Here is a 12,239-nt window from a genome sequence, read left to right on the forward strand (position 1 = left end):
CCAAAGTTTTGACTTATAATAGATTATATAATTTACCAAAAAATCGAAAACACTAAGCCCAAGCATTTCGAATGCAATACACATATGTCCGTGATAGTCGAACCAGTCAATCATTCTTACACACAAACTGAAAATATAAAAAAATATATGTATGTATTTGAAAAAAATTTGTTATATTCAAACAAAGAATATGTATCGTAAATTTCTTATAAATCATTTTTCTATCGAATTTGATGAAAAATAAAAATCAAAATGAATTCGAACCTAAAAGCTAGAAATAGAACTGAAAAATGAAGACCGTTATTTATGGATCAAACTTCGTAGCCATCATATTATTGTAAATTTTTAACAATAAGAAAAAGTAGTCTCCAAATGCATTTATGAAGAGAAAATATGTTCCAATATTTCATAAACATTATACAGATGTATAGTACAATACAATCAGTGTCAAAAAACATCAGTACAGAAGTTACAAATAAAAAAAAAAAAACTAGATTTTCCTTTTCTTTATACGTTTTAAAAATTATGTATGCATTTTAGCAAGTGAGTTTTTGCTGACGATGTCAATAAATACGCTTTTCTTCTATAAACAATCGAAAAATAAATAAATTTTCTGTTTACTATTGGTTTAAAGAAAGGAGCCGTGATTGGTTTTTAAATGAATTTAAAAAATTAGTTTTCAATGGAATTTGTTTTCATTTTAATTGAAAAATACATATAGTTACGACTAGGAAATTTTTAAATTAAAATACTATTTTACAATTATTAATAAAAAAAAAACTTACTGTTCAGATTTCGGATCCTTTTGTGCAATTTTTTCCAAAGCGTTAATTTCTAGTTTAGCAGCTTCACGATACTTTTCCACATTTTTGATTATTTTCAAAGCCATGCAATGCTCTCTAGGATAAAAAAAAACGTACAAAAAACCAGTTAAAACCAGTTCTACTCTAGTGAAAATCGAATTAATTATAAAACAGTACAAACTTAATTCTAACTAACTTCTAAATATATAATATAATAACTTCATATTTTTTTCTGTAATTTTTAATTACATTACAATTATAAATTTAAATTATTAATTTTTATTTTTACATACAATTTTATTTAAAAAAAAATTTTTTTGCCTGTTAATGGAAAAATAAAAAAAAAATATGTATAAATGTAAAAAATATAAAAAATATTATTTTCCATTTCTTATAATTTAAGTATAAGGTATTTGTTTTGGATTATTTTACTGTCTAACAAGGTAAAAATATTAACAGATGTTTTTTACCTTTCCATATCTTTGACTTTCACAACACGACCGAATGTACCCTCTCCCAGGGTAGCCATAATTTTATCTGCAAATGTAATGGAACGATAGTTAAATTAAAAATGTTTTTGCAAATTTAAATTTTCAAAAAATTACTTAAAATTTCTTTTTATGTAGCCAGAAAATAAACAAATTAAAAAAAAAATTCATAAAAAAAAAAACAAAGAATTTTTTTATTGGTAAGAAAAATCTTGGTTTTTTTTCTGTCATTATTTTCCATTAATTAAATTTTATGTTTATTATTAAATTATTGAAAATTATTTATTTTAAAAGTTTTCATTTAACAATTTATGGTATAAATAGGTACTATATCTCGCAAATTAAATTGATTTGGAGCAAACGACAAGGTTTTTGCGAAAACAAAAAAAAATATTTTATTTGGCTTTATATTATATTGTATTTAATTAAAATAATTTTTTAGGAATCTTATTCATTGCCAATAAGAGACAAGAATCGAGGCTATTTTTCGACTGTGAATTTATATTAAAATTCAAGGATACATATTGATTGCGTATTAAATGTGCAAATGAGGAATTAACAAGTAATAAAGTTCTTAATAAAAATATTATTGAAATACTTAAAATTAATAGGAAATAAGTAACAAATTCTAATTTAAAACCGCAAACATAAAACAAGATTGAGAATGTTTTAAACGAATTAAATTTAAAAACTTAATAAGACTTAGAATGAATTTCAAAAAGCCAAATGTTCCGATATAGTACTTTAAAAGTTCCGCGAGTATTATATAATTAATTAAATGAAAGCTTTCAAATTTGAATATGCACAAAAAAATAATTTTTTAATCATTAATAAATTTAAATATTAATAAATTGAAAAAATCATTTTTCTGAATAAATTTGTGTTCATTCTTTAACTTTAATTATTTTTCTTTAAAAGAAATTTGATTTTTTTTTTTCATTTTGTTAAATCTTAATTAGAAATTTTTGTGAGAAAAAAAATTGTCACGAACATCTATTATGAAGGATGTCACCGGTGTGATATATTAAATGGCCATCAGGATCATCTTGAATGACAGGTTTTGGTTGCTGTTTATCCACATGGTTTTGATGCCATTTATTATTTGATTGATTGACGACCAATAGTTCGCACATTTTATACAATATTCGTTAGTTCGATTTAGATTAACAATTAACCCATTTGTCATATAAAATTTTTATCAGCAAATGTTTTTAAGAGTTTCATACAGATGTATTAATCATATATGTTCGATGTTTTGCCATATTATTTGCCGTATCACACCGGAGGGTTTCCATATAACGTGAGTTTTATCATCATTATCACCACACATCATCATCATTATTGGTTGACACAATCAAAATAGTTTAATCCATCACCATCATTTCACCACGGTTGTTAGATAACATCACACATCATATAAATTCATCATCATCATCATCATAGGAAAAACACGAGAAAAATACGGTATCGTTTTTCGATAAGATAATTAGGTTCGGACAAAATTTTTTAATGTTTTTTTTAGCATAGTTTTAAATTTAAAATTTCAAAAATTTTTTTTTATTGCAACGAATATGCATATGTGTATTAGTAAATAAATTTATTTTTTATTGAAAATATAAAGAAAAATAAATTTACAGATGTAAGTATACATAAAAAAAAAAATTATTGATAAATATTAAAGGCGTATAATAAGGAATTCACGTTTCAAATTCAAATTGATAGCAATTGAAGTAGGTAAATAAAAAATAAATAAAAATATAAAATATCAAAAATTTGTACAGATGAAATTGTAACTTAGTTTTATTTTGTACTCATAATATTCCAAATATTTCTTTTCAAAATTGAAATTTTGAAAAAAAGGAAATTCGCATCTTATGTGTAACTAGTAAAATTAAATTTTCTTACTGTATATTGCAATAAAAAAAAATAAGTATGCTTGTTTATAATATAGTATAAAAGTTTAAGCTATAAAATTTTTTGTTAATTAATATTACGTTAAATAAAAAAAAATTGAGTAATTACCTATTTTTTTTATTTTCTTGTTAAAATCGTTAATTTTTCACAGTAAAACAAAAAAGAAAAAGAGAAAACGAACACAAAACAAAAACGATATTTTTCGACAGTTGGTTTTGTTATTCGGTAGGCAGTTGCAGATTTTGTTAATTCATCCTTTAAATTAAAAAATTATAATCGCAATTTTTAAAAATCTTTCCAAAAAGGTTATTTAATAATTTAAAATTACTAGAAAAATAAAAATGCAAAAAGTAACAAAATGCAAAAAAAACTAATATTTAGTACGTTTCAAACATCTTTGCATTTATATTTGTTAAATGCAGCACAATTACAAAATTTAAAATCAAACCTTAATACTAAACATCTTAAAAAATATGAATGTAAATAAAACAAAAATAAATGAACATTCTCTAATAGAAATTCTTACAAAAGTTGATAGCGTTTTTGGAATGCGTGATCTATTGAACAATGCAGATGCAGATGATGACTTAGCTAAATTATAAGAACCAGATGAACTATTATTTCCTCCTCTTGATGGCATATATTGACTGTTACTATACAAATATGGATTATTGTATTTATTAGAAGTAGATGGCGGTAACAGGGGATAATCTCTATAATAACTGCTCAATCCAGTATTGGATGAAGTTGACTCATAATTATAATAGTTATCAATAGGATGAGCAGCATTAGAAATACCTGCTGCTCCTCTACTATTGTTATTAGTACCATAATAATCATAATAGTCACTTTTATTGTTTCTACTATTATAATTACTTTTACTATTATTTAATAAATCACTGTAAAGGCTGTTATTATAACGGTTATTACTTTTATTTTGTGTTGATGGTAATATGTTACTGTGATTTACTGCGCGACCAGTTGCACGTTCAATTAGTGATAGTGTTGGCGGTGTTTTGTATTTATTATAGCGATTGTAGTTTGTTGTATTATTAATAAGAGAATTTTTACGTGGTATATTTGGATTAGTAACGTTTGATGAAACGAAATCAGATATTGAAGATGTTGTAGGTGATACAAATGAAGAATTTCCAATTCTATTTGAATTTGTTCCAGATGTGGAATTAGAACATGGCGAAGTTAATAGAGACAAGTTATTATTACTAGATTTTAAATTTTTACTAGCACCATTACTACTTGAAACATCTATGCTTTTGGAAATTGAATCATTTTTATCACCACTGTTCGATACTTCAGTTTCATCTGATATTATAGATGTTGTTTCAGTAGCTGCTGTGCTAGTATTATCTGGCATCGTCGAAATATCGACATTGATTTCGCTTGTTTCAGATTCATTTTCATTAATTTCATTAGTTACTTTATTTTTTTTTCCTTTTGTAATTTTATCCTCTCTTATGCTGGAGCTTGTTGAACTAGAGGATGTTGTTGATGTGCTGGAATCTCTTTGGTTTTTTTTTTTGGATTCCTTAGCAGCCAACGATTTGGTAATTTGATCTGAAACCGAATCCAAAACTTTATCATTTACTTGTTCATCATCTTCATTATCATGTCTCTTTGATTTTTTATTTATTCGTTTTTGTTCTTTTAACTTACAATGTTTCTCTTCAAAAGCTTTCGCTGCGGCTTCGTTATTATCTGCTCGTAGAACAGCACAAATTGCTTCAACATCAGCTGATGATCTGTCATCGTCATCAAATAATAATGGATCCATCATGCCTGCTATATTTTGTGTTCTTGAACGTTGGGCTGTACGATTTCTATTAATTTCACCTAAATCATTACCAATTGAATCGTTCTGATTATATCTGTTAGTTCTATGGTCACTATAATCCATATTGCGTCTATAATTTTTCAATTGGCGCCGACGACTTGCATTATTTGTTTCGTAAGAATCATTTGGTTCTGTGTACACCAAATCAGGGTCATAACGAGCTTTAAAAGTATTCTCCTTGCCACCTCGACCTAACTCGCGATCATACATATCTCCCGTATCACCACCAAACTCTCTTACATTATAACGACTAGAAGTACTGGACCCACTAATTGTATCATAAGGATCTCTGTGTCTAGAAATACCACCACCACTATTTGAATTTAAAGTTTCTAAGACTTCATATCCGCGAGCGTATGGATCATATGCCATATTCCTTTGATATGCTGTGCTTCCAGAACTAGCGTAACCACTATCTGATGAATCATAAATCTTATTTTTCGCTTTGACACCTATGCGATAAGGAGTGCGTTCCTTTTTACCACTATTAGTATTATGTGTACCTAGATATGATGTTGTAGCTGATTTGGATAACGGATTAATCACTCCTGTTACATGTTCATCATCGTCCGGTTCAAGTGTTTTGTCATGATCCAGCCTTTGTTCATTACGATGGCGTCGACGTGCAAACCTATCCAAAATATCTGAATATTTTGATTCCAAACGAGAAATTGTTGATTGTGCAACTGGAGTTTTATCTCGATCATCATCCCTTTTCTACAAATTTGTGAATAAGCAAAAAGAGAAAAGTTATTTTTGTATCACATACATGAATTGAGACTTTTAAGATATTTTGTAACAATGTTAATGAATATACGGTATCAAGTAAAAAGCTATCATTCATACATTATGATGCTCCAATAATCCTATCATTTGCCTAGTTTCATTTTATAGTTTTTTCTTCTTTCATGTTTTGATATAAAATAAATTTATTGTAAAACTATGAATAGCTGTTTTTATGTACCAATCTTTGAAGAAAGCGTGAATCAACCAATTCAATGTTTACCTGTTTTTACTGTAAGCACATCAAGCAAATATATACAAAAAAATTTCTTTAAAAGCAAACCTCGAACACGATAATTTATCTGTTTAAAACACGAATTTTTTCTTAATTTTTTTGTTTTGCTATGAAAGTTTTTTTTTGTAAAACAAAAGTCTTTACTATGTGAATACATATAAAAATGAACGATAGAATTTTCGGCATTTTCACAATTGCGAAACAAAAAGCGAATTAAAATTTTAAAATTAAAAATAAATTTTGTGTCAAGTTTCATTAAACTTTTGACTCTGAATGAACATTTTCGTATCTATGTATTTACCTACATGCAAATATGAATAATTATAATACATATATACATGTGTATACCTATATTAAATTGAATACATTAGTTTGAAAAATACTCAGGGGTAATGCTATTTATTCAAAACGGGTTTCGATAAAGTGGAATCAATACTATTCGTCAAGATGACAAAGTAAAGAGTGCCTAAATGAAATTTGATCAAAGAAAATTATTTATAACTTTGCATTCAATTGAACGCACGTACATATACATAACTATGTGCAAATTAATAGCGGTACGCAAAATTTTTTCAAGCTAAATTTTTCAACTTGTTGCAAGACTGAAATATTTTAAGTTTTTTTTTGCTATATTTAAATGAAGTTATTAGTATAAAAACAAAAATGTATACTACTAAACATGTGTGTTTTTAATTAAATCGAAATTTTTTAATCCAGAATTTTTCACCATACTGCTATTATTTTACACGTTACTGTATATACACATTACGTACATATATGAATATATAAGCAAAAATAATATTTCTTTAAAAGTAATTTACTGTCTTTGTATTTTTTCATTCCATTCTACATTCACTTTAAATTTTTTAAATTTTACTTTTTTTTTTAAATTGTTTTTAAGTTTTTTAATATTTGACAATCACAGTGACAAATATTAAATTTTAATGAAAATGCGTAGCAACTTATGAATGACGGAATCTATTTGGATTATGCGTAATATAACCTAACAAAATATTTTACTTGATATCTTATATTATTAACTTTGGAGGAACCGTCGTTTTTGTTAAATATACATACATAATATGTACGAATTACATTTTATGGTTACAAAATTTTTGATTTTTGCCAGATGTTAATACTAACTCTTTCGTTTTCATCTTTTTTTCCAAATGTTCGCATCAACGGCCTGTAGTACGAGCTAACTGGACTTAAATTACTTCTTAAACGATCAAATGCTGTTGGTTTATTTGTAGTTCCAGCTGTAAAACTACCATAACCTCGTCTTAGTTTTGTTGACATATCTTCGTTATTGCTTTCTATTCTCTTTGATTGATTATTATTGTCTTTAGCACCTTTTGTTTTTGTGTTTATTTTAGACGGGCTTGTTTCCAGACTGCGTTTTAATGTAGTAAAAGCATTCGTTTTTTAAAATATTTCAAGTTAATTTTGTGATGATTTTGCCCAATATTTGTTTATTTTTAACAAAAATTAGTTTAAAGAAAAAAAAATATTACACTACTTTAAATAACTATAGTCGAAAATTAAATTCTTTCTTTGATATTAATAAAAAAAAAAAAATTAAATGAAAAAATTAGTTTATTTTTAAAACTTTTTTTTATAAAAATTGAAGAGCGACTGAACTTTTTTTATGCTTCGATTTTCTTTCGCGGAAAATTAATAGCGACAATCTACTCACTTTTTTATTTTTAACAAAATCTTCTTTGTATTTCCAAACTTTCTTATTTAAATTTTACGTTGCGAAAATTTTCAGAAAAGTATTAAAATGAAAAGCTGAATTGAAATAAAAAGCTTTCAAAAAGAAAAAATCATATTTTTTATTAACTCTCGAACGTCGGGTACGGATCACGTTTAACAAAAATTTCGACGCACGTACATATATGTACGTATATTTTTCAATACTTAAAAATTGAACAAAAAATAAAATTGCCAATTTTTTATTTTAAATATTGGTATGTTTGTATATACATATGTGTACGTAAAAATATGTGTCAGTAAGATTTAAAAGTAAACTACGCTCTTAAAATTTATTATGATATTAAATCTGAGAAGAACTTTATCCCAAGCGGTAAATTCAAGCGAAAATTAAACTTCTGAAATGAAAATCAAGCCTTTTACGAAAAGATATTTAGAATCATTTAAAGGTGTAGTTAGCTTAAAGACGCTGAGGTTTGTTGAAAGTGTGTATTATGTATTTAAATATCTTTATCGGATTGGGAGGTTAATTTTAATTTTTTTTTATTAAATTTTCAATTACATATTATGTATATATACATATGTACATATTATGTTCTTATATTGAAAAATGTTTTCCATTTCTATTTAGATTTGTCAATGAACCTTATTGCGTGATCACAAAACCTAGTTTCGATTTTGTTTTTCCTTCTCTTTCATTTCGTTCTTTTCATTCCAACACTTCTATATTTACAATTTAATTGTATATAAACAAAATGTCTACATACATTATGATGTACATGTAATTAAAGAGAAAGTTTTATTTGTGTTTAAATTGAAGAAGTGTTTGTTTTTGTTGAGAAAAGGAAAAATATATTTTTAGAAAAGTATTTATACAAATTTACAGCTTAAAATTTCCATAATTTATTTTAAGAAATTAATTAACGATTCCGTTATACCTTATTTTTGAATTGAATATCCTCATATACTGAGCGACATATATTTAAATAAATTTATAATTAATATAGAATTTAAAGTAGAAAAATTGCATCAAACGGGTGCTGCTCTTAATGGAATGGGAAAATGAAAAGTTTTTTTAAAGTTATCAAATTGGCATTTGCGATTATTTTGCACGAAAGAAATCATTTTAATAAATAGATAGAGAAAAAACTAATAACAAAAAATTAATTGTAAGGTAAAGAATCAAAATTTATTAATAACTAAGGATTTGAATACACCAATTTTCAGCATTAATTTGAATAGCTGCAGTGTAAATAGCTATTTCAAATTTTGCTGAATTTTTAGTACTAACTATAACTCTTACACAAAAGACTAATTCGAAGACAACTATACAAAACGATATCAGACGCTACTAAAAGTTGTGCAAAGTAATATTAAAATTGTTAATTAAAATGCATATCGAGAAACGCACTTCTTCATAGTAGGAAGTGTAAATAAATTATTTTTAGTAACCTGTCCGCCTGTCTGTCTGTATGTGCACAGACAGACATGTCTGGCTGTCTGTTTTGCGCATTTAAAGAGATATAATCAACCACTTTCCGCAAAATTTAATATTTAAGTTTGGAAAGTTAAAACAATAAATCTATAATTTTTTAAAAAGATCAGGGCTCGGAAACCGATCTGGGTGTCGATTTTACATTTTATCTACCATATCGATTTTACCATATCTACGAAACAGATTATTGGAATTTCTTAAAATATGATATTTGAGTTCTGGTATTACCGAAACAAACTGGCGAGCATTTCGGGGAATTCGGAAGTTTTTCATAACGCGTAAATTTGACATTTGTTTTATTCTATTTTGAGTTTTTATTTTTTTTTATGTGTACATTATTCATAAGCAAATATGTATTTTTATTCAATATCTGTAACATTAGACTCGATTTACTTGTTATAATTTCCAGAAAAACGTCATTCGAAAGATAGATAAACAAATTGTTCGGAACCAGACAACTCGATGTGGCGCTAAGGCCAATGCAGCTGTCACAAACTATCATCATACAAAATTGGCGAACAAGGAAATCCAGCTTTACATTTGCTTATTTTTTTAGTTATTTGTTTTGTTAATCAAAACGTTTATAATGTAAGTAGTTGTAGCGCACATATATTTCTTAAATTATTTTGCAAAATTCTTAATTTTCCTAAAACTCAAGTTTCTTCTAGCGATTATAATATTATGTACTTAGGAAAAAAATAACTTTGAATAATTATATACTTAATATGCACTATTAAATTATTTTTGCACTTCTCAATCAAATTAATTAATCCATTAATCAAGACTCTTCTTTTTAAACTTTTTTTATTATAACGTATATTCATTTATAAAAGTAGCCTAGTGAAAAATCTAGTATAAAGACACCGTTTAAAAAAAAAAAGTGAAAAAATTTTTAAAAATTGGATTGTTAAATCGCACTGGAGTACCCCAAATTTCTAATACAAATCTTATCAGAAATCCATTATAACGAAGATTTAAATGATGGTATATTACAGGTTGGTACAGTACAACATTTAAATATAAATTTTGAACATGCGTTTATATATTTTCATATGAATCTCCATATCTACAAATATATTTTCAAGACCACGGTTCTGATTTTGATATTGATAAACTAAAAAATTAAAACTAATTTTTGTTACTATACTTATTACCAACCGCATTGCATAAAATAAGGAAGATGTGATGGCATCCAATTTGGCATGTCGAATTTTCGGCGGAACTGCGCTTCTCTAAGATAGGAGAAATAAACTATTTTACTAAACCGTAAATAAACTATTTTTAGGAGATGCCGGCCTACACCGATTTAGATGAAAGTTTGTATATGAGTTTGCCTTGACTATGTCACGGATTAGTTAAGTTTTGGAATAAGTCAGACATCCGGAAATTTATGGGACAAATTTACATTTTAGTGCACATAAAAAAAAAACTACCAATAAAACCTTAAAGTTTAATGTTTGAATTCAGGATGGTTAAACGAAGAATTTATAAATTTTTTTTTCGGAATATCAGAGCTCGGACACTGAAGTTTTATTCGGGATGGATTTTACATTCTTTATTATACCTACGGAACTAATTGATGGATTTTCTTAAAATTTAATATTTGAATTTTGTTTGCTACCGGAAATAACTGACGAACATTTTACGAAATTCGAATGGCATAAATTGAACCTCTATATAAAGTTAGTCTAAACCTGTTGAACGGTTTAAATCTTTGCATAATAAAAATCTTGAGGGTTGGACTTTCAGGGAAGCAAAAGAACACTTATGAAAACACTTGCACATGTTTTTACGAAAGCAATAATTTCATCAATCTCGAAAATTTCAACTTGTTCTTATCAAAAACAGCTAAAATTTAAAATTTTTAGTTGTAATATTATATTAATATTTTTGCAACTTTTAATTAGAATAAAAACCCTCCATATTTTTATAAATATAAATACTAAATGAATAAAACAAGATCAAAGAAGCATGCTAGAATTCAAAGTTTAATGTCCAAGTTTTGATCTTCGTTCCAACAGGATACTATTGTACACCACTTTTAAATTATTGGTTTAAAAATGAAAATGCAATCATTGTGTTTTATACGAATATATGTACATACATATTTATGTAAACGCAAGGGAACGTAAATTTCACAAAATGGAAGGCAAACAAGATTAACGAAATAATAAAACAAAGGAAAGACAAATATACGAACACCAGAATAACGCAGTAGTGTAAAATAATTTATAGCTTTCAATATTTTTTTGTTTGAGGAAATTCATTTATTCAGACCTTGAACTCAAAATGAAGAAAAATGAAATACATATGTATATTACAACAGATTGCACAATTAGGTGGAAAAAAAATTTTTGAAATTTATAACACAAAATTCTACATTTAAAATAGTTTATAAAACTAACACTAAAATTAAAAACGGAAATAAATAACTCTAAATAAAAAATTATGAATATTGCGTTTACTAAATGAAAATAAAATAGATTTGCGCTAAATTACATACATACACATATACATATATGCACACATATTAACATACGTATAGTTGAAAAAATATTTATTGAATTAAAATTGTAATTAATTAGAAATAAGGCAAAAGCAGGGAGGATTGAATTAAACTATCTTCATATAATTTGTGAAAATAACGAAAAGAACCAAAAAAATAAATACATTCATAATTAAGTACGTACCTACATCAATAATAATATATAATATATGAAATGTTACGTAAGCTGCTTAAAAGCGATGTAATGTAGAAAATAAGAATAAACATTAGAATAAATTTATTAGGTTTTGGCACAGTTTTGCTTTTTTTTGATTTACATATAATTTGAATACTTGAAATACTTGCATTTTGTATGTACGAGCAGTTACTGTTTTAATTAAAATCTATAGTTTATACACTTGTCTCTTTTTCTATTAAGAAAACTAATATAAGATATTTTTCAAAAGTAAA

The 12,239-nt window shown here is 25.9% G+C and overlaps 1 protein-coding gene across 1 annotated transcript in view; it reads right to left on the minus strand.

The window, feature by feature from the left end:
* LOC129611917 (serine-rich adhesin for platelets) overlaps positions 1-12,239 on the minus strand; it is a 30,459-nt gene that overhangs the window by 2,408 nt on the left and 15,812 nt on the right. The window contains exons 4-9 of the mRNA XM_055525340.1: positions 7,219-7,468; positions 3,732-5,774; positions 2,283-2,358; positions 1,274-1,340; positions 786-899; positions 37-127 (exon numbers count right to left, since the gene is read on the minus strand). Of these exons, the coding sequence (XP_055381315.1) occupies positions 37-127; positions 786-899; positions 1,274-1,340; positions 2,283-2,358; positions 3,732-5,774; positions 7,219-7,468 (2,641 nt within the window). The remainder of the gene's footprint in view (positions 1-36; positions 128-785; positions 900-1,273; positions 1,341-2,282; positions 2,359-3,731; positions 5,775-7,218; positions 7,469-12,239) is intronic.

This window comes from Condylostylus longicornis, unplaced genomic scaffold, assembly GCF_029603195.1.
Source record: "Condylostylus longicornis isolate FDR11 unplaced genomic scaffold, ASM2960319v2 ptg000055l, whole genome shotgun sequence".
Lineage (NCBI taxonomy): Eukaryota > Metazoa > Arthropoda > Insecta > Diptera > Dolichopodidae > Condylostylus > Condylostylus longicornis.